The 22,936-nt window shown below is 49.7% G+C and overlaps 1 protein-coding gene across 2 annotated transcripts; it reads left to right on the plus strand.

Moving 5' to 3' along the window:
* Positions 1–9,478: 9,478 nt before the first annotated feature.
* SELENBP1 (selenium binding protein 1) lies at positions 9,479–17,919 on the plus strand. 2 transcript variants are annotated; one of them, XM_004026633.5, is made up of 12 exons: positions 9,479–9,567; positions 12,410–12,466; positions 12,625–12,737; positions 12,991–13,176; positions 13,862–13,982; positions 15,307–15,489; positions 15,758–15,936; positions 16,365–16,443; positions 16,527–16,648; positions 16,930–17,022; positions 17,179–17,297; positions 17,518–17,919. In XM_004026633.5, the coding sequence occupies exons 1-12, from the start codon at positions 9,564–9,566 to the stop codon at positions 17,678–17,680; spliced, it is 1,419 nt and encodes a 472-aa protein (XP_004026682.2). In that variant the 5' UTR covers positions 9,479–9,563; the 3' UTR covers positions 17,681–17,919. The 2 variants fall into 2 exon arrangements, with proteins under 2 accessions (XP_004026682.2, XP_004026685.1); XM_004026636.4 differs by having other exon boundaries at positions 9,499–9,567; positions 12,201–12,466.
* Positions 17,920–22,936: the final 5,017 nt, after the last annotated feature.

Here is a 22,936-nt window from a genome sequence, read left to right on the forward strand (position 1 = left end):
TAAAGCTCTTAGGGTGGACTGAGGGGAGAGGGTATTGGCAAGACAGGGCTAGCCAGGCGACTCCACAGCTTCTCTCTGCTGTTGGCAGCTTCACTCTCAGGGTTCCTTTCGGGCTCAACCCAGTTCTACTTAAGGATGAGGAGCTCCTGGGCTTGGTTCCTGGGCTAGCTAGGTGGATCATATAATCCCCAGTTCATAAGGAGGCTTGAGTCAAAGGCCACCTGGTGTCCCATCCTCTCATGTTTGGTTTCTCTTGGGACCCAGAAGCTCACAAGAGGCTGTTTTTCAAGAGAACTGTTCTTTGCTGAAGTGGGCTGGGCTCAATCATTTGGGGTCACCCTGGGGACTCTCCTTCTGGCTCTTGCCTGCCTCATCCCATGGATCACCCCAACTCACCAAGCATCACTGGATCTGCTCAATCATAAGGCCCCAGTGGCAGAAGTGGTTGCAGCCAGAGAGCCCTTTCTTGTCCTAGATCCCAATCAAAGGACACTGCCTCTGCCCCTCAAATTCTATGTGCTGCCATGGCACCACCAGCTGCGCTGGACCCTGGGAGCTTCTGCAGCATGGTGACCCACCCGCACACCAGCCTTCCCTGCAGCAACCAGAACCCACTCCCTACTTCCTTGTGTCGGAGTCCCCGGTGGGCACACCTGGCTGCGTCCAAGACCAAGTCACATGCTTGCTCCTAGCAGCAAGGAGGCCTAAGGCCTGGGAAGGTGAGTATCTGGCCTTTTGCCTCCCACCCAATATAGAAAGGGCTGAATGTGCTGGCCAGCCATCCAAGCAACAAAACACAAAGCCCCTTCTGTCTGAAGGGGCTGCGAACTTATGTGCATAGAGGTCCCAGGCCAGAGCCTGAAGCTACTGCCTGGCTTCAGATCCTGGGCTCTGCTACTCACTAGCTGTGTAACTTTGTATGAGTTGCTTCCTCTTTCTATGCTGTAACTTCTTTATCTGTAAATTGGACATAATGAAAATACCCACTTCATAGGGATGTTGTAAACCCTGTGTAAGTAAAGGCAGAACATGCAAAGAGCTCAGAGAAGTACCTGGCACATGGAAAGCTTTTATATGAGGTGGATGTGGTTCATTTCTCTTTCTTTATCCCTAAGTGCTTCGAACAGTACCATGTATTTAATAAATGATAGCTGTTGTTATTTTATTATTACAGTTTGGGTATCCCTTATCCAAACTGCTTGGGACCAGAAGTGTTCCAGATTTCAGATTTTTTTCAGATTTTGGAATACATATATATATATTAAGATATCTTGGGGATGGGACCCAAGTCTAAACGCAAATTTATTTGTGTTTCATAAACACCTTATACACACAGCCTGAAGGTAACTTTATACAATATTTTAAATAATTTGTACATGAAACAAAGTCTTGACTGTGACCCAACACATGAGGTCAGGCATGCAATTTGCTACCTGTGGTGTCACACTGGTGCTCAAAACATTTCAGATTTTGGAGCATTTTGGATTTCAGATTTTCAGATTAAGGATGCTCAACCTGTACCTATATCTTTTTTCTTTTTTCTCTTTTTTTTTTTTTTTTAGACAGAGTCTCCCTCTGTCGCCCCAGGCTGAAATGCAGTGGTGCAATTTTGGCTCGCTGCAACCTCCACCTCCCAGGTTCAAGTGATTCTCCTGCCTCAGCCTCCCAAGTAGCTGGGATTGCAGGTGTGTGCCACCACACCAGGCTAATTTTTATACTTTTAGTAGAGACAGGATTTCACCATGTTGGCCAGGCTGGTCTCGAACTCTTGACCTCAGGGGATCCACCTGCCTCAGCCTCCCAAAGTGCTGGGATTACAGGCGTGAGCCACCGCCTCAACCTGTACCTGTTTCTTGCCTACTTGTGCAGGTATTTCCATGGGATTGCATCCTTGAAGTGGAATTCCTAGGTAAAACAGTATGCACAGTTTAACTTTTGTGAGGTATTGACAAATTGTTTTTGTTAGTAAGGCACCAATTGACACTCTCATTAGTCCTAAATGAGTGGTCCCTTTGCCGCATAGTCTCACCAATACAAGATTTTAACCTTTAAATTTTTTGCCCATCTTATAGGCAAAAATGTTACTGTATTCTTTCACTGTTTCAATTGTTTACATATGTATTTCAAACTTAATATAAAATTTTAAAAATATGATTGATACATAATGTGAAAAATAAAAATTGCTCCCTGTAATCCAATTCTTGAGGTAACCACTGTTAGCTACATTTGGCATGATAAGGGAAGCTTTATCTCTACAAATCCTTTTCTTTAGTTTTTTTTTTTTTTTTTTTTTTTTTTTTAGACGGAGTCTTGCTCTGTCGCCCAGGGTGGAGTGCAGTGGCACGATCTCGGCTCACTGCAACCTCCACCTCCCGGGTTCATGCCATTCTCCTGCCTCAGCTTCCCAAGTAGCTGGGACTACAGGCGCCTGCCACCACGCCCGGCTAATTTTTTTTTTTTTTTTTTTTTTTTTTTTTTTTTTTTAGTAGAGACGGGGTTTCGCTGTGTTAGCCAGGATGGTCTCGATCTCCTGACCTCGTGATCCGCCCGCCTCGGCCTCCCCAAGTCCTGGGATTACAGGAGTAAGCCACCACGCCCGGCCTTTTTTTTTTTTTTGAGACAGCGTCTCACTCTGCCACCCAGACTAGAGTGCAGTGGTGCAATCACCGCTCACTGCAGCCTCGACCTCCAGGGCTTAAACAATCTTCCCACCTCAGCACGCCTTCCCCGCTCCCGAAGTAGCTAGGACTACAGGAGCCTGCCAGGTCTAAATTGTTTTAATTTTTTGTAGAGACGGTGTCTCATTATGTTGCCCAGGCTGGTCACAAACCCCTGGGCTCAAGCAATCTGCCTGCCTCAGCCTCCCAAAATACTGGCATCAATCATAAGCCAAATCCTTTTCTATGAACGTATAGATGGATGAATAAATAAATAAATATAAATTTAACTAGTTAAAACTATATAGCTTAATTTTTATGTAGTTTTAATTAAAATGAGGCTGGGCACAGTGGCTCACACCTGTAATCCCAGTACTTTGAGAGGCTGAGGCAGGCAGATCAAGACCAGCCTGGCCAACATGGGGAAACCCAGTCTCTACTAAAAATACAAAAAAATTAGCCGGGCTTGGTGGTACATGCCTGTAATCTCAGCTACTTGGGAGGCTGAGGCAGAAGAATTGTTTGAACCCGGGAGGCGGAGGTTGTAGTAAGCCAAGATGGCACCACTGCACTCCAGCCTGGGTGACAGAGCGAGACTCTTGTCTCAAAAAATAAAAAAAATAATAAAATAAAATGAGATTATACTTTCTGGTTTCCCCCACCCCTCCACCGTATTTATTGATATCCTTCTGTGTTGGTATATAGAAAACTACACATTAAGGTGCTTGGTGTTTCATACTATGGATGTTCCATAATATATTTCACCATTCTGCTATTGGTTGTTTCCAACCTTTCACTATTAAGAACATTGTTGCAATGAACATCCTATATTTATATATTTATATACTTATTGATTTCCATAAGGTAGATCACTAGAAGTGGATTTCCATTTAAAATGTTTCTAGATGTTGCTAAATTTCCTTCTAAAAATGTTCCACCACTTTATAGTCTTGCCAGTAGAATACAGGAGTGGCCCTTTTCCCCACACTCCTTCTGATCCTGAATATTATCAATCTTTTTATTTTTGAAAATCATATCTTTTTGTTGCTTTAACCAGCATTTCTCTAATGGCTAATGAGACCAGGTATGTTTTCTTATGGTTATTAGCCATTTATATTATATTTTCATATCCTTGGAATGTTTTTCTTTGTGTAATTTATCTTTTTCCAATTGATTTGTTAAAGATTACTGTATATTGGGAACAGCTATTATTTTCAGTTTAAGCCTTTTTAAACTTTGGTTTCTGAGCACCTTTTGAAAAGGTGAGAAAGGAAATCTGGGGCTCCCATATCCCACATAGCACTTTTAGCATTCCTGCACATGGACATGACCCTGGGGAGATTGTAAAGGAAACCAGCTGGGTGGATATGATGCAAAAGAGACAGCAGATCCAGGATGGGCAGTGAAGCCCCTGCCCGGGCCTCCTCCCGATTCCATGTAGACCTGAGGCCATGTCTCCCAAAGTCTCCGGCCTCCTGTCCTGGGACACTGGGAGAAGGATCCCCTACCTTCTTCTCAGGCAGCATTCAGGTGCTGAGGTGAGAAAGTGGAGGCCTGGGCTCCCCAAAGAAGGGGATTTGTTTCTGCCCGTCCTGAGCCTTAGCAGAGAAACTGTGACTCAGGGATATGACCCCAGGGACCAAAGATCCTTCCCGCCCCCAAATGGAAGGGCTTTTATTTTCCTTTGGAAATTTTATTTCAAGTATTGTAACATGTTCAAAATAGAAGCTTTATTAGGGGTCTGATGGCTTAATTTGGGCCATTAACCAAGACTGATGTAATTCTTTCTTCTCAGGACTCTTAAATGAATGGGTGCTAGCCAAGTGGGCCTCATAAAGGTGGAGATTATTGCATGAAAGCCATTTTATGGCTCTTGTCTCAGTTCTTCTGGAGCCAGGCTTGGCACAGGAGAAAGGCTGGAGAGAGGGTGTTGGTGATGGCAAGCGTCACCTGTGTCCTTGTAACCAAAGTTGCTGCTACCTCTTCCAGTCTGCATAATTGGTTTTCAAACCCACCTCATCTTTTCTTCTTGTGCATTAAATGTGTAACAAGATACATAATTTCTGTTCTAGTCAGACCCTTCTTTTTCCTTTCCTTTCCTTTTTTTTTTTTTTTTTTTTTTTTAGGAGATGAGAGTCTTGCTGTGTTGTCCAGTCAGGACTCAAACTCCTGGGCTTGAGTGATCCTCCCACCTCAGCCTCCTGAATAGCTGGGACCACAGGTAATTTTTTTTTCATAGAGACGGGGTCTCCCTATGTTGCTCAGGCTGGTCTTGAACTCCCTGGCTCAAGCAATCCTCTTGCCTCAGCCTTTCAAAGTGCTGGGATTACAGGAGTGAGCCACCATACCCAATTCAGAATTCCTATTTTAAAGAGATATATTCTGAAACATTAAAGCAATGTTTCAAAAAAATTCAGGGTGGAGGGAGGCTACAGGCTAGGAGGCATAACTGAAACAAAATGGCTTATAATTTTTTTTGTTTGTTTGTTTTTAGATGGAGCCTCCTCTGTCGCCTAGGCTGGAAGGCTGGAGTGCAGTGGCATGATCACAGCTTGCTGCAGCTTCCGCCTCCCAGGCTCAAGTGATCCTCCTCCTTAGCCTCCCAAGTAGCTAGGACTGCAGGTGCACACCACCACACCTGGCTCATTTTTGTAATTTTTGTAGAGAAAGTGTTTCACTATGTGGCCCAGGCTGGTCTTGAACTCCTGAGCTCAAGGGATCCACCTGCCTCAGCCTCCCAAAGTGCTAGAATTACAAGTGTGAGCCACCTCACTGTTTATTCTTCCTTCTCTTTAAGCAATAGTGGTGAGGAGTCAAGACGATAACATTTGCTTTTTAAACACCTTCTGTCCCCAACCTTAGCATCTCCCTGGATATGATTAGGCCCCCAGCCACTCTTCAGTGCTGCCCACTGGGACACAGGCTTCTGATAAAACTGAGTGGCGCTGCAGTACTAGGAGCTTAAAGGGTTACCACTCCAGAGACATTCACTGTAGCCAGGAGGTGAGAAGAGGCCATCTCGTAGTAACACAAAGAAATAAACTGCTATTGGTGAAGTTTCAAGCATCAATGGCAGGCCAAAGGGAGGATATTTCTGAGTGGATTGGCAGTGAGGAGAAAGTCCTCCAAGTGGTTCTCAAATCATGCTTTTTATAGACAGCCCTGGCAGAGGGCGTTAAAAAAATTATTTCAGCCGGGCACCTGTAATCCCAGCACTTTGGGAGGCCGAGGCAGGCAGACGAGGTCAGGAGATAGAGACCATCCTGGCTAACATGGTGAAACCCCGTCTCTACTAAAAATATGAAAAATTAGCCAGGCGTGGTGGCAGGCACCTGTAGTCCCAGCTACTCGAGAGGCTGAGGCGTGAGGATGGCATGAACCTAGGACATGGAACTTGCAGTGAGCCAAGATCTTGCCACTGCACTCCAGCCTGGGTGACAGAGTGACGCTCCATCTCAAAAAAAAAAAATTATTTCTCTTCTCTGAGCCATGTTATTATCCTGAGCAGCAGGCTTTGAACTCACTGTCATTCAGAAACAGTGCATTAAGTGTGGGCAACGGAGTGAATTGGGAAAACTCTGTTTCCTGAATGTAAGATGAAGAAAAAGGCATTTACAGGCCAGACACGGTGGCTCACACCTGTAATCCCAGCACTTTGGGAGGCCAAGGCGGGCAGATCACAAGGTCAGGAGTTTGAGACCAGCCTGGCCATATGGTGAAACCCCATCTCTATTAAAAAGTACAAAAATTAGCTGGGCGTGGTAGCATGCGCCTGTAGTCCCAGCTAGTCAGGAGGCCGAGGCAGGAGAATCACTGGAACCTAGGACGCGGAGGTTGCAGTGAACAGAGATCACGCCACTGCACTCCAGCCAGCCTGGCGACAGAGGGAGACTCTGTCTCAAAAAAAAAAAAAAAAAAAAAGAAAGAAAGAAAAAGAAAAAGGCATTTAACCTCTCCAGCTGTGCCATGGGCAGAACCTGAGCTAATTGTTAGTGTGTAGGGCTCGGCATGGCGCCAGTCACCTCTAGTAGCAGGTTCTCAGTAAACGCTACTCCCTTCACATCTCCTATACACCCCTGAGGGTATGGAGTTGGTCTGTTAATATAAGGAGAAATGAGCAGAACAGGGCTCTGAAACTCTACTTAGCTGGTGAAAACCCCAACTTCTCCAGCCAGTCCTGCCTCAGACCTCCATAGGCTGCTACCTTTATGCCTTACAGGCATTTTGCGCACGTTTGTGCTTTTTGGTTTGTTTGTTTTAGTTCTTTTATACTGTTTGTTTGCATATAATTCTGTACCCATACATACCAAGCAACCCCACCTAATGCTGCATCACCCCTACATTACCCTACTCCTTCATAGCACTTATCTGAAGTGATTTTATTTATTTGTGTATTTGCATGATTATCAGTCATCTCCCCTAAAAAGTCGTCTCCATGAAGGTAGCAACTTTTTCCTGTTCACCACTTTGTCTACCATATCTGGCTCAAAAGAGGTGCTCCAGAGGGAAGGATAGGCAGCTGTTTGGGAGAGCTGTAGCTCAAAAGGGACCGGGGCCAGTCCTTCTCCCAAGCATGGGCCCTCACTGTGGCCCTCACCTGCACTGCATGTGACGTTCCATCCTTCCTTTCATCTTCCTTATAGTTTTTCTTTTAATATATTTATTTGAGCTTTTAGTTACAAAAGCAGTACTTATTATTTTTTTAAAAATCCAAAATTAACCTTGGGAGACCAAGGCAGATCACTTGAGCCCAAGAGTCTGAGACCAGCCTGGGCAACATAGTGAGACCCCCATCTCTACAAAAAAAAATTTAAAATTATCCAGGTCAGCCAGGCACGGTGTCTCAGGCCTGTAATCCCAGCACTTTGGGAGGCAGAGGTGGGTGGATAACTTGAGGTCAGGAGTTTGAGACCAGCCTGTCCAACATGGTGAAACCCCGTCTCTACTAAAAATACAAAAATGAGCCAGGTATGGTTGTGGGCACCTGTAGTCCCAGCTACTCGGGAGGCTGAGGCAGGAGAATCACCCCTCTACCCTTACTGCCTCCCTCTGTAGCCCAGATTAGGATAACTTCCCCAACCACCTGCTGGCTGTAGAGCAAGAGTTCAGGGAGAAAACCACAGGCAGAGGTGAGGGGTGCCATGGAGTTGCTGCAGAGACCAGCCAGGTCAGAGCTCAGGAGCATGAAAGAGGTAGTCAACGACAGACCACAACAAACAAAATAACAGCCTTTTTTTTTTTAAGTTAATGACTCAATAATTTTTGATGAGAAGGTGGGGATAAGGTTTCTTTCTCTTTGAGATCTTGGGTAGTGGACTACCCCAAGCCAAGAAGCCGGAGAATAGAGAGGAGGCAGGAGATGGAGACCTCAGGAGGAGGAAGAGGGGAGGGCCAGAGGGAAGGGTGAAGGCAGGGTGAGTGGAGGTAGTCAGGACAGGAGGAAGCTGGCAAAGACAAGGAAGCAGCTTTTGGGGCCTTCCCCATGGGGCAGCTGCACACACAAGACTCTCTTTGATGCCTGGCAGGCTGATGGCACAATGGTGAGGATAATAGATGCAGGATGGAGCCAAGAGGGGTTGAGTGGCGCTGGGGATAAGAGAAGACCCTTGCCCCGGGCAGCTACAGGGAGTCTTCCTTGATGGGCACATGATCCCTCACTGATGGGAGCCAGGAAGACAGACACCCAATGCACCAAGGCCCAATTTTGCTCCCCTTCCCCCACTCTGGTTTGGAAACCCTGTATTCTATTTGCAATCTCAAGCCCAGACTTTATTCTTTTTCCTAGCCAATAAAAACTTCACCCCAGAGCTTTTATCCAAAGAGTATGAATATCTGGAATAAGAGGGCAATCTTAGGGAAGAAGTGACACTGGCTGATGGGCCCACAGTCCCGGGTGCCCCTAAATGCTAAGAGACAGGTCCAAATACAAAGATGAGCATTTGGAGACACAGGAACACATACGTGCGCAGGCTTACACAAGCACATACACAGCCACATAGCCACACACTACACATACACAAGCACTTATGCACATGTCCACACAGGCGTAGATACTCTAGCAAGCACATACTCACAGAGGCACACACACACACACACACACACACACACAGGTGTAGATACTCTGGTAGGCACATACAGAGGCGCGCACACACACACACGCACAAATACACACAAGCACACTCACAGGCACATTCACACAGGTGGAAATTCACACACAGGCACAGATACACACTCATGCAGGCACATGCACGGGCAACACGCAGGTATACAGGAACACACACATGCCCAGACACACAAATCCACACACACCCAGGCACCCACTAAAGAGCACGCGCTGGTCAGGGGCGGCGGCTCACACCTGTAATCCCAGCACTTTGGGAGGCCGACACGGGTGGATCACCTGAGGTCAGGAGTTTGAGACCAGCCTGGCCAACATGGTGAAATCCCTTCTCTACTAAAAATACAAAATTGCCGGGCATGGTGGCGGGTGCCTGTAATCCCAGCTACTCGGGAGGATGAGGCAGGAGAATCACTTGAACCCAGGAGGCAGAGGTTGCAGTGAGCCGAGATCGCACCACTGCACTCCAGCCTGGGCAAGAGTGAGACCCTGTCTCTAAATAAATAAATAAATAAATAAATAAATAAAGCACAGGCTCCCACACATACACACTTAAACACATACACGCACACCCCATAATTCAAACACAATTTGCCCTAGGCCACTTGAGAGTATCCTGGCCAGCTGCCCTGAGTAGTTTACTCTGGGCTACAGCCCGGGCCCTCCTCCTTCTCTGCCCCACCCCCAGCTGGTTGTATAAATTCCCTCCCTTCGCTCCTTCCCCGGAACAGCGGCTTCTGACACCAGCACAGCAAACCCGCCGGGATCAAAGTGTACCAGTCGGCAGCATGGGTAAGGAGAGGGGTTTCCAATCACCCATTGCCTGCTCTGTCTGCCCCTAATTTGGAAGGCCCTCCTCCAGAAAATGCTAGAAAACCTGAGTGGGGAGCTGGGGAGGGAGTAGTGGACTCTGCTTCATTGTCCCCAGTCTGCACACCCCCTCCCCCACCACCCCACTGCATTTCCCAGCTCAGCCAAACTTTCTGAGGAAGACGGGCAGAGGCACTGCTGGGAGATGGGATCCTGGGCCCTGACTTGGCTCCATCCAGCAGAGGCTGGGGCCAGGGTGCCTTTCTGCAGCTGGGAAAATCAGATGGGCGCTCTTAGAAAACACCACTAGGTCCCTGGCCCTCACATAGGAGAGAGGTGATCCTGATTTCAGCCCTGGGCCAACTTTGTACTCCAGCGAGGTAGGGAGTCCAAAGCCTTTCTGTGCCCAGGTTACTCTCTAGCTACTCCACACAGCAAAGCTCTTTGGGAGCGAAATCAGAGACCCCCACACTCTTTCACTGGGGACCTGTTTCAATGCCTCCCCCACCCCTAAATCCCCCTTGGCCCTGCTATTCTTCCATCCGTAGGCTTCTGGGTGACAGGCTAAGAAGGAACTGAGGTTTGGTTGGGAGGTCCTTCCCCGCTCGGGGCTGGCTCTTGAGCTGGCAGAATGCCCAGCAGCCAGCCTGACATGGAAAACCCACTTGAGCTTTCCATGAGTCCATCCCAAACCCAAAGCTGCTCCGAGACCTTGCTTGAGATGTTTCAGATGGGGGTATTCCCCAGAAAGAGGAATGATGCTCCCTGGGGCTGCAGTGGCATGCCAGGCCTGACCCTAAGAAATGCTGGGGCTGGGGTTGCTGGGGTGTGGGGTGGGCCGAGTCTGCAGAGCGGGCAGCTCCACCTCTGCACTTTTACTTCCCTCTCAGCTTCTCCCTAGCTTTGTAGTTTTTGTATCTCTGTCTTGATGTCTTGGAGTTTTTAAATCTCCTTTCCCTTCTGTATCCAGCAACCTCCTTCCCCACCCCCTGTCATCTGGTGCCAAGCCCCGACTTAGCAAGATTGTGTGACAGAACCAGTCTCCTTAACTCCTGTGAACTGGACCTCTCTCTCTCTCCCTGCCCCACCTCCAGCCCTCTCGCTGGGCATTGAGCACTCCCTGGCATTCTCCTCTCCTCTGGCACAGCCCTTCCCATATTTACACAGTAATTGATTATTATTTTTTTTTTTAGTCAGAATTTCACTCTTGTTGCCCAGGCTGGAGTGACTGCAGTGGCGTGATTTCGGCTTACTGCAGCCTCCACCTCCCAGGTTCAAGTGATTCTCCTGCCTCAGCCTCCCAAGTAGCTGGGATTACAGGTGTATGCCTGTATTTTTTAATACAGGCTAATTTTTAATACAGGGTAATTTTTGTATTTTTAATAGAGACAGGGTTTTGCCATGTTGGTGAGGCTGGTCTCAAACTCCTGACCTTTTCCGCCTCAGCCTCCCAAAGTGCTGGGATTACAGGCATGAGCCACCGCACCCAGCCTAATTCATTTTTATGAAAGGCCTTTGGAATACATTGTCTTATTTGTCCTCCATATCTACCTAGCGAAGTAGGTAGAATATCATTATTGCCCACTTTTCGTAAATGAAGAGGAGAAAATGGAGAAACGGGGCGTCAAACCTGGGACTTGAAACCAGGTTTCCAGACTCTGAACGCTGTTGCTGCCTCTCAGCTTCCTAAGTCTCTTGGCTGCTGCAAGTGGGAGTCCCAGGCCCCAGTGGAGGCCCCACTCTGCCTACTCCTGGCTCCCCACTTGTGGCCCAGCTGTGAAGGCAGAGGCTGGACTGGCCACAGGACAAGGCAGGAGACAGGGCCCAGGCCTGTGGACTCCACTCCAGGGTTTCTTTCAGCCTGCCGCCCCCTCTGGGTATTCTTTAACCCCTGCTCCCCAGCAGGCCCCAAACTCTGATGCTGGGGTGCTGGTAGCTGTGATGTCCCAGCCCTACTGCACATCTGCTGACTTACATCCTGGAGATTAGCATGGCCCCTCTTGCCAGACTTCAGAGATAGGGAGGGTTGCTCCCTGCCTCTCTGGTGGGCAGGCCTCTGGGCTCTCCAGAGTTGGGCCAAACACCTTACTTTACAGATAAAGGAAGTGGGGCACACCCAGGGGTAGAAACCAGCCTGAGGACTTCCAGTTGGTATTAGCCCCAGACCCTCGGTTATGTAATCCAGCCCTTGGCTAGCAGCCTGGGATCAGGACCCAGGGGAGAGAAAAGCAGGAAGTGGCCTCCCCCTGATATAGAAACATCTTGGTGAAGGGAGCTGAGCAGGCGCCACCCCACTCCCTGAGAGCAGCTCCTCAAGAACAGCCAAGGGTGCCTGGGCTTCGACCAGACAAACACAGAGCTGCACACCTACTGCATCCTCGTGTTTACTTCTCGTAAAAGCCCACTGTGAAATTATTACCATCTCCATTTTACAGAGGATGCAGAAATTGAGGTCGAGGAGCTTCAGTACTTTGCCCAAGCTCCCCTGGCTAGTCAGTGGTGGGCTGGGGTTGGGCCCCTAGTCCGTGTCATATTCACTACACCACACGACCCCGGCTGCATCAGCCCTCCTCCCACCCTCCCGGCGCCCTGCTGGACTGTCTGTCCACCTTCAGGTCATGTGTCTCCAGCTCTTCCCAGCACAACCTCACCCTCCTCAGGGCTCTGAGGGGGCGGAGAGGACAGGCCAGAGCGATGAGGCTGGAGTGGGGACCTAGGCCAGCCGCACTGCCGTGGCCCGCTGGGATGTGTGCTGCAGGACGTGTGGAGGGAGCCTTCACCCTCCAGAGCGTGGCCCAGCCAATGCGCCCCATTGCTTCCACAGCTACGAAATGTGGGAATTGTGGACCCGGCTACTCCACCCCTCTGGAGGCCATGAAAGGTAATTGCCCATGGTCTGAGAGCCAGCGCCCTACTACTGATTCCACAGCTGGGGGTGGAGGGACTTCAGACCTAGCCCCCACCCTCTGGCACACCCAGCACTTCCCCTACCTTTCCTTCCCACCCTGCCATCCCTGCTGCCTGCTTTCTACCCTGCAGGACCCAGGGAAGAGATCGTCTACCTGCCCTGCATTTACCGAAACACAGGCACTGAGGCCCCAGATTATCTGGCCACTGTGGATGTTGACCCCAAGTCTCCCCAGTATTGCCAGGTTAGGCGGGGCTTGGGCGCCAGCTACTTTGAGACCGTAGCTGCCCTCATCCCTGGCCCTGGGGCCCCCCTTCCCAGCTCCATCCTTCTTGGCCCTCCCTGGGGATGCTTGTGCAGGCTCAACCTGGGACAAGGGGAGTGCTGAAATCCAGCCTGTGCCGTGCTTCCAAACCAAAATGGGTCCACAGGGGCGCCTCTTCCAAAAGTGGACAGAGGCGTGGCCTGGGAGAGCACCACCTCTCCCCACATCCTAGGTCATCCACCGGCTGCCCATGCCCAACCTGAAGGACGAGCTGCATCACTCAGGATGGAACACCTGCAGCAGCTGCTTCGGTGATAGCACCAAGTCGCGCACCAAGCTGGTGCTGCCCAGTCTCATCTCCTCTCGCATCTATGTGGTGGACGTGGGCTCTGAGCCCCGGGCCCCAAAGCTGCACAAGGCATGTCCTCTGCCCTTGCCAGCTCAGTAGACCATAAGACACCTGCCACCCCAGGCAGTCTATGGGCAGGAAGCCAGACCTAAACCAGCAGCCTCCAGCTCTTACGCAGCAACTGGCTCGGCAGCAGGGAGGGAGGTTGGACCTCAGAGCAGAGTCTACCCAGGCATTCTGGGTCATCACCCTCCAGCACGGTGACCAGGGCATGGGAGAAGAGGGACAAGGCTTCTTGTTGTACTCTGAGAGAGGGAGGGAGCCATTTATTCCCCCATGCAGTTAGGAGCTCAGGGCTTCTCTTAAAAATTCCGGTCTCTCCCAACACTTTGTTTAGTGCACTTTTGGTGCCAGGCATTTACTGTGTTGTCTACTGATAATACAGAGTTGACACTGGTGTAGGCCAGCCCGCGAGGAGCTTATGGTTTCACAGGGCTGCGTGTGCCTTCAGGACACATGGGGAAAGGTCAGCGCTTTCTGCCTGGGGAGTTATTAGCAATCTCTCTGACTTTCCCTTGCTGCTCTGTAGAAGTTACCAGACTGAATCTTTGTCATATTCCCACAGGGAGAGTTGTGTCCATGTTTTGAAGGAAAAGATGACAGAGTCAGCAGATAGAAGTAGGGGAAGTATGGAGGTTAAGAGCAGGGACTCCCAGTCCTGTATGATTCTGACACCATTCCCCACCCCTTCCAGGTCATTGAGCCCAAGGACATCCATGCCAAGTGCGAACTGGCCTTTCTCCACACCAGCCACTGCCTGGCCAGCGGGGAAGTGATGATCAGCTCCCTGGGAGACGTCAAGGGCAATGGCAAAGGTACCTGCCAGCACTGTGTGCTCATGAAAACTTCCACAGCTGTGAAATGTGGGAAGCATTTTTCTGTGGGAGGAGCAGAATGGAAGGGGAGGGTTGGAATGACTTCCCAAGGAGAACCAGTGAGCTGGATCCCAGCCAGTATTTTAAATGTTAGCAAGTAACTTCAGTTTTGAATATTTCTATTAAGATGAGTCTTCACTGATGAATTCAGTTCAAAGTTATAGTCAAAACAGGCCAGGTGTTGTGCCTCACACCTCTAATCCCAGCACTTCAAGAGGCCGAGGCCAGCGGATCACTTGAGCTCAGGAGTTCCAAACCAGCCTGGCCAACATGGTGAAACCCCATCTCTGTGTTGTCTGCTGAGAATACAGAGTTGGCACTGGCAACTCTGCACTAAAAATACACAAATTAGCTGGGTGTGGTGGTACAGGCCTATAACCCCCACTTCTCAAGAGGCTGAGGTAGGAGGATCACCCGAGCCCAGGGAGGTCAAGGCTGCAATGAGCTGTGATTGAACCACAGCACTTCAGCTTGGGCATCAGAGTGAGACCCTATCTCAAAAAAATGTAGTGAGCAGAATGGAGCTTAGACTCTGGGAGGAATCCCACTCCGAAAGTGGGAGGCTGAACAAGAGAAATACCAGGTGCTGAGTCTCAGAAGATCTCGTGGGAGAAACATTTCTGCTGTGGTCTGAGAGAGAGATGAAGTAGACAGGAGACAGGGGCACTGGTGTAAAGGCCACCCTGCCACCTGGCCAAATTTGAATACCTGGATGAGACCCTTTGGATGCCTGAATTTTTTATTTACTTTTTCTTTTCTTTTTTCTTTTTCTTTTCTCTTTTTCTTTTCTTTTTTTTTTTTTTTTTTTTTTTTTTTTTTTTTTGAGATGGGAGTCTCGCTCTGTTGCCCAGGCTAGAGTGCAGTGGCGCAATCTCAGCTCACTCCAACCTCCGCCTCACTGGTTCAAGAGATTCTCCTGCCTCAGCCTCCCGAGTAGCTGGGATTACAGGCATGTGACACCATGCCTGGGTAATTTTTTATATTTTTAATAGAGACAGAATTTCACCATGTTGGCCAGGCTGATCCTGAACTCCTGACCTCAAGTGATCTGCCCACCTCAGCCTCTCAAAGTGCTGGGATTACTGGCATGAGCCACTCTGCCCCCAAGCCCTGGATGCCTGAATTTAAGGAACTGGCAAATCCAGCAGTGGAGGTAGAGGCAATGAGCTTACAGCCTCTTAGACATGCCTTGGGGAGAGGGCTGGAGGGTGGGGTTAGTGTCTCTACTGCTTCTACCTGGCACCCTGCTTCCTTCCCTGTTCAGGGGGTTTTGTGCTGCTGGATGGGGAGACGTTCGAGGTGAAGGGGACGTGGGAGAGACCTGGGGGTGCTGCACCGTTGGGCTATGACTTCTGGTACCAGCCTCGACACAATGTCATGATCAGCACTGAGTGGGCAGCTCCCAATGTCTTACGAGATGGCTTCAACCCCGCTGATGTGGAGGCTGGTGAGAATCCCCCCATGGGCCAGTAGGAGCCTTGGGCCTACATCCCCTTGCTTTCTGCTCCAAATCTCCCACCCCCGCACTTCCCTCCTGTGGCCCCAGAATCTAAGAGAGATGGCATAGGATGTACCGCATGCTCAGATTGCTCAAGCGTCCTCCTGATCCCTCCAATCCATTTCTTAACCTTCTGCCCTGATTGGTGGCCCAGTCTTTGCCCATGCCTTCCAACCTCTGATGCTGAGCCTATCCTCCCGCCCCACTCCCACCCCAGGACTGTACGGGAGCCACTTATATGTATGGGACTGGCAGCGCCATGAGATTGTGCAGACCCTGTCTCTAAAAGATGGGCTTATTCCCTTGGAGATCCGCTTCCTGCACAACCCAGACGCTGCCCAAGGCTTTGTGGGCTGCGCACTCAGCTCCACCATCCAGCGCTTCTACAAGAACGAGGTGACATACGCCCTCTGGCCCTCCCCTCCCAGTAGTCTTGTCAGTAGCTCTACCTAAGCAGGCTTCTGTAACGGTGCTCCCAGGCATCTCCAGGAACGAAAAAAATGAGGCTGCATGCCCTGTCTCTCTTCTCTCAGTGCTAGGGCAACTTCTGCCTGAACCCTAACTGGCCGTATTTATTCATTCATTCAAAAACTACTTAGTGAATGTCTGTGCTAGGCACCGTGCTATGTTCTGGGAATGCAGTGGTGAAGCAGACACAACCCCTGCCTCAAGGGGCTTGCATGGAGTTAGATCCTGCTGGCAAGAAGGCCGGGCATCTATTCTCTCCCTCCCAGGTCTGGGCAACCCAGATCTAACCCCTAGTCCCCAATTCTGATAGGCTCACCTCTCTGCCAGCTAACCTCACCCTCCACCCCTCAATGTAGGGAGGTACATGGTCAGTGGAGAAGGTGATCCAGGTGCCCCCCAAGAAAGTGAAGGGCTGGCTGCTGCCCGAAATGCCAGGTGAGTGCCTAGGGCATAGGAAAGTTGATTCTTGGCCTGGGAAACAAGAGTCCTTAAAGGCTCTACTCGCCCCCTGCCCACAGGCCTGATCACTGACATCCTGCTGTCCCTGGACGACCGCTTCCTCTACTTCAGCAACTGGCTGCATGGGGACCTGAGGCAGTATGACATCTCTGACCCACAGAGGCCCCGCCTCACAGGACAGGTGGAGACCCTGGCAGGAGGAGCAGAAGGGAAGGAAGGAAGGAGAAGAGAAGCTGGGGATGGGGTGGATGATCTGAAGCAGCTGCAGGATGTTGAGGGAGGTGCAGGAAAAGCAGACATGTGTGCTGTGAGACAGCACAGGCCCAGGACTGTCCAGGCCAGGGATGGGCATGCAGAGCATGTCTGAAAGGAGAGAGGGGTTCCAGCCAGGCAAGCTGCTCTTCCTGCAATGTTTGCGCCTCCCACTATGGTCCTCCTTATACTCTGCACCTCCGCATCTAGCTCTTCCTCGGAGGCAGCATTGTTAAGGGAGGCCCTGTGCAAGTGCTGGAGGACCAGGAACTAAAGTCCCAGCCAGAGCCCCTAGTGGTCAAGGTAAGAGCCTCTCCCCCTACTTGCTGGACCCCTCAGACCCATGCTTGAGGAATATGTGGGGGAGCAGCTGAGCATACTCTTGGGGTTGGGGTGGTGCCTGGGGTGGTGCCTAGGATCTGTGTGTTACCCTGGGCTCTGACCCCTGGTTTTCCCAAGGGAAAACGGGTGGCTGGAGGCCCTCAGATGATCCAGCTCAGCCTGGATGGGAAGCGCCTCTACATCACCACATCGCTGTACAGTGCCTGGGACAAGCAGTTTTACCCTGATCTCATCAGGTGAGAAGCAGACACATGGGCTCACCTCCCCAGCCCTCCTCTTCCAGAGGGGTCATTTGGCTTTCTGAAGACTCCTCAAGGAGACCCCTGTACCCCACCACACAGATGGCCCATTGAGACCCTGGTCATTCCTCCTTCCTCAGGAGCTTTCCCCTAAAATCTTAGAGGAAGGGGGCAGCCACCTCTGACCTCTCCCTTACCCTGTTCCCTTTTCCACCAGGGAAGGCTCTGTGATGCTGCAGGTTGATGTAGACACAGTAAAAGGAGGGCTGAATTTGAACCCCAACTTCCTGGTGGACTTCGGGAAGGAGCCCCTTGGCCCAGCCCTTGCCCATGAGCTCCGCTACCCTGGGGGCGATTGTAGCTCTGACATCTGGATTTGAACTCCACCCTCATCACCCACACTCCCTATTTTGGGCCCTCACTTCCTTGGGGACCTGGCTTCATTCTGCTCTCTCTTGGCACCCGACCCTTGGCAGCATGTACCACACAGCCAAGCTGAGACTGTGGCAATGTGTTGAGTCATATACATTTACTGACCACTGTTGCTTGTTGCTCACTGTGCTGCTTTTCCATGAGCTCTTGGAGGCACCAAGAAATAAACTGGTAACCCTGTCCTTCAGATGGCCTTGTCTTTGGGGGCCCAGGGCCTGTGTCTCTTCTTCTGCCTACCCTTTGTATCTTGCACAAGAAAGGGCTAAAGAGGCCTCCAGGGGGTGTTATGGTAACTAGTTCACACCAGTGATTCCAACATGATGCTAATAATGCCAAAATCTCACTTTTATGGCCAGACAAAATCTGAAAATTTTGGGGGTGATCGTCACAAGGAGACCTGGGGGTAGAGAATGTAAATCGGTGTTTCTAAAGTTTTGTTTTTTTTTTTTAACCCATGCTTTCTTTTAATGAACCTAAAAATCTCACCCATCACTCTCAAGAGAATGTAACATGCTCCCTCACACACAGGAGACCCCAGGATCCCTGTTGTGTATAGTGTAATATATTTCCACTGATGGCAAGATGACTGGGAGAACGCAGCTGTTGGGAGGTTTATCAGGCTGCTCTTGCATTGCTATAAATACCTGAGACTGGGTAATTTATAAAGAAAAGAGGTTTAATTGGCTCATGGTTCTGCAGGCTCTACAGGAAGCATGACACTGGCATCTGCCCAGCTTCTCAGGAGGCCTCAGGAAACTTACAATCATGGCAGACGGTGAAGGAGGAGCACAAACATCACATGGCCAGAGTAGGAGCAAGAGAGAGAGAGCAAGGGGGGAGGTGCCACACACTTTTAAACAACCAGATCTCAGGAGAACTCACTCATGATCTCAAGGATAGTACCAAGGGGGGTGGTGCTAAACCATTCATGAGAAACCCACCCCCCATGATCCAGTCATCTCCCACCAGGCCCCACCTCCAACACTGGGAATTACAATTTGACATGAGATTTGTTGGGGACACAGTTTCAAACCATATCATTCTGCCGCTGGCCCCCCCCAAATCTCATGTCCTTCTCACATTTCAAAATACAATCATGCCTTTCCAATAATCCCCAAAGTCTTAATTCATTCCAGCATTAACTTAAAAGTCCAAAGTCCAAAGTCTCATCTGAGAAAAAGCAAGTCCCTTCCAGCTATGAGCCTGTAAAATAAAAAACAAGTTAGTTACTCCCTAGATACAATGGGGGTATAGGCATTGGGTAAATACTCCTATGCCAAAAGGGAGAAATGAGCCAAATGAAAGGGGCTTCAGGCCCCATGCAAGTCCAAAACCCAGCAGGGCAGTTGTTAAATATTAATACTCCAAAATAATCTCCTTTGTCTCCATGTCCCAAATCCAGGGCACACTGGTGCTATGGATGGGCTTCCAAGGCCTTGGGCTCTGCCCCTGTGGTTTTGCAGGGTTCAGCTCCCATGACTGCTCTCATGGGCTGGTGTTGAGTGCCTGTGGCTTTTCCAGGTGCAGGGTGCCAGCTGGCAGTGGATCTACCATTGTGGGGTCTGGAAGACAGTGGCCGTCTTCTCACAGCTCTACTAGGCAGTGCCCCACTGGGGACTCTGTGTGGGGGCTCCAACCCCACATTTCCCCTCCACCCGACCCTAGTAGAGGTTCTCCATAAGTGTTCTGCCTCTGTAGCAGGCTTCTGCCTGGAGCCCAGTCTTCTCCATACATCCTCTGAAATCTAGGCAGAGGCTCCCAAGCCTCAACTCTTGCACTCTGCACAGCTTCAGGCTTAACACCACATGGAAGCCGCCAAGGCTTAGGTTTGCACCCTCTGGAGCAGTGGCCCAAGCTATACCTGGGCCCCTTTGAGCCATGCCTGGAGCTGGAGCAGCTGGAATGCAGGGAGCAGCACAGAGCAGGGGGAGCCTGGACATGGCCCACAAAACCATTCAGTCCTCCTAGGCCTCTGGGCCTGTGATGGGAGGAGCTGCTGCAAAGGTCTCTGAAATGCCTTTGAGGCCTCCCACCAGGCCCCACCTCCAACACTAGGGATTACCACTGAACATGAGATATGGTGGAGACACAGATCCAAACCATATCAGGAGGTTAAATGTGTCACCTCTACCTGGAATACAGGAACATTACCACACAGGAGGGCTAGGAACACCATGGTGAACCAATCCAACAGGCCAGGCCATGGCACTCTTATCTCCTCACCCAGATGGTATTTTAGAACCTTACTCAGAGATGTCTCCTTTCCCTGTGCTAGGTGGTGGTGGTGGAGGTGTTGTTGTTGTTGTTGTTGCTGTTGTTCTTCTTCTTCTTCTCCTTCTTCTCTTCTTCCTCCTCTTCTTCATTTCTTTCTTTTCTGCCTCTTCCTCCTCTTCCTCTTCTCCTTCTCCTCCTTCTTCCTCTTTTCCTCCTCCTTATTCTTCCTCCTCCTCTTCTTCTTTCTTCTCCTTCTTCTTCCTCTTCTTCTCGTTCCTTCCTCCTCCTCCTTCTTTTCTTCTTTTTCAAAATAAGGTTTCCCTATATTGCCCAGGCTGGTCTCAAACTCCTGGGCTCAAGTGATCATCTTGCCTCAACCTTGCAAAGTGCTGGGATTACACGAGTGAACCACCATGCCCTGCCTACAATTCTTTCTTTTTTTTTTTTTTTTTTTTTTTTTGAGACAGGGTCTTACTCTGGTGCCCAGGCTGGAATACAGTGGCACAATCACAGCTCGCTGCAGCCTCAGTGTTACAGGCATAAGCATCACACCTGACTCAATTCTTTATAGAAGGAATCTGATAGAAATTCCTTTATAGAAGGAATCTGATAGAAATTTGATAGAGATAGCAGCCAAATGGTAATTATTATTTTATTTTATTTTATTTTGGATAGCATCTTGCTCTGTCGCCCAGGCTGAAGTGCAGTGGCATGATCTTGGCTGACTGCAACATCTGCCTTCTGAGTTCAAGCAATTCTTCTGTCTCAGCCTCCCAAGTAGCTGGGATTGCAGGCGTGCACCACCACGCCTGGGTAATTTTTGTATTTTTAGTAGAGACTGGGTTTCACCATGTTGGCCAGGCAGGTCTCGAACTCCTGAACTCAAGATATCTGCCCACCTCGGCCTCCCAAAGTGCTGGAATTGCAGGCATGAGCCACTGTGCCCAGCCCAAATGGTAATTCTACTGACTCCTTTATTCTCTCCCTAGACAATATTAAACAACATTCAGGTATTGACCTACATTCTTTTCAGTCTTCTGAAAAGGTGTCTTTCTTTTAAACATTGGAGCAGCCTAGGACCCCCAGGATGGTCTCACCACCCCAGGAATACACCATACTTTCCCTTTGAGGCCTTTAAACATGCTCCCTGAAATGTCCACCTCAACTGGAGTCCTGATTCCCTCCTTCTGCCTCACCTGCCATCCAGGCCAGATTTCCTTGTCCTCTGGGAAGCCTCCTTCCCTGGCTCCTCCAGGCCAGGGGCCCATTTTAACACTCACAAAGCCTGCCACACTTAACCTCATCATAAACACATGTCTCTTGGAATCTAAACTCCCTGTTAATTCCCAGCACCTAGCTTGGATGTTGGCAGTTAGTACACTTTAATGAATAAATGGATATAAAGGAAGTGCTCAAAATGAGTAGGAAGTTACAGGGAGCCTTGGGATTTACAAGGTTTTACCAGAAGTTTCTCTCCTTGGTCTCTGCTCTGTTCTCTTCAATAACCAAACTTCTTCAGAATGAGAAAGGATAATGTAGTTCTACGTCATTTCTATCTCTTCCTAAAAGCTTAAAATTCCGCTCAGCAATATTCCATCCCATTCATCTTGTTCATTCTGGTAAGAGCAATTGCCCTACCTGAAGGCAGGGAAACTACTGAAGACAACTGGGGCAGCCGGGCACGGTGGCTCACGCCTGTAATCCCAGCACTTTGGGAGGCAGAGGTGAGTGGATCACCTGAGGTCAGGAGTTCGAGACCAGCCTGGCCAAAATGGTGAAACCCCATCTCTACTAAAAATACAAAAATTAGCCGGGCATGGTAGCGCACGCCTGTAATCCCAGCTACTCAGGAGGCTGAAGCAGGAGAATCACTTCAACCTGGGAGGCAGAGCTTGCAGCGAGCCAAGATCACACCATTGCACTCGATCAAGCCTGGGCGACAGAGCGAGACTCTGTCTCAAAAAAAAAAAAAAAAGACAACTGGGGCTATGTCTAAAGGATTCATGCCATATCTGACAAAAGATTTGTATCTAGAATGAGTGGAAAACTCTAAAAACTCAACAGTAAAAAACCAAACACTCCAGTCAGAAAATGAACAAAAGGGATGGGCATGGTAGCTCACATCTGTAATCTCAGCACTTTGGGGGGACAAGGCGGGTGGCTCACTTGAGGCCAGTAGTTCGAGACCAGCCTCACCAATATGGTGAACCCCATCTCTACCAAAAATACAAATATTAGCCAGGTGTGGTGGTGTGCACTTGTAGTCCCAGCTACTCAGGAGGCTGAGGCAGAAGAATAGCTTGAACATGGGAGGTGGAGGTTTTGGTGAGCTGAGATCACGTCACTGCACTCCAGCCTGGGCAACAGAGCTGCCCACCTGTCAGATGTGTTGGCTCACGCCTGTAATCCCAGCACTTTGGGAGGCCAAGGCGGACAGATCACTTGAGGTCAGGAATTCGAGACCATCCTGGCCAACATGGTGAAACCCCATCTCTACTAAAAATACAAAAAATTAACCAGGCCTGGTGGCACATGCTTGTAATCCCAGCTACTTGGGAGGCTGAGGCAGGAGAATTACTTGAACCTGGGAGGCAGAGGTTGCAGTGAGCCAAGATCGTGCCACTGCAGTCACTCCAGCCTGGGCAACAAGAGAGAAACTCCGTCTCAAAAAAAAAAAAAGTCTGATCAAGCCTCTAGGTCTCTCATCAGTTTATAGGAGATACAAGGAACAGAAGAACAAGTTTAAAAATACTATAGGCCAGGCACGGTGACTAACTCCTGTAATTCCAGCACTTTGGGAGGCCAAGCTGGGTGGATCACTTAAACTCAGAAGTTCAAGACCAGCCTGGCCAACATGGCAAAAACCCCCTCTCTACAAAAAAATACAAAAATTATCTGGGCATGGTGGCATGGGCCTGTGGTCCCAGCTACTCCAGAGGCTGAGGCTGGGACCATAGGCACACATCATCTCAAATAGTTACTCATTTTTT

Source organism: Gorilla gorilla, chromosome 1 (assembly GCF_029281585.2).
Source record: "Gorilla gorilla gorilla isolate KB3781 chromosome 1, NHGRI_mGorGor1-v2.1_pri, whole genome shotgun sequence".
Taxonomy (NCBI): domain Eukaryota; kingdom Metazoa; phylum Chordata; class Mammalia; order Primates; family Hominidae; genus Gorilla; species Gorilla gorilla.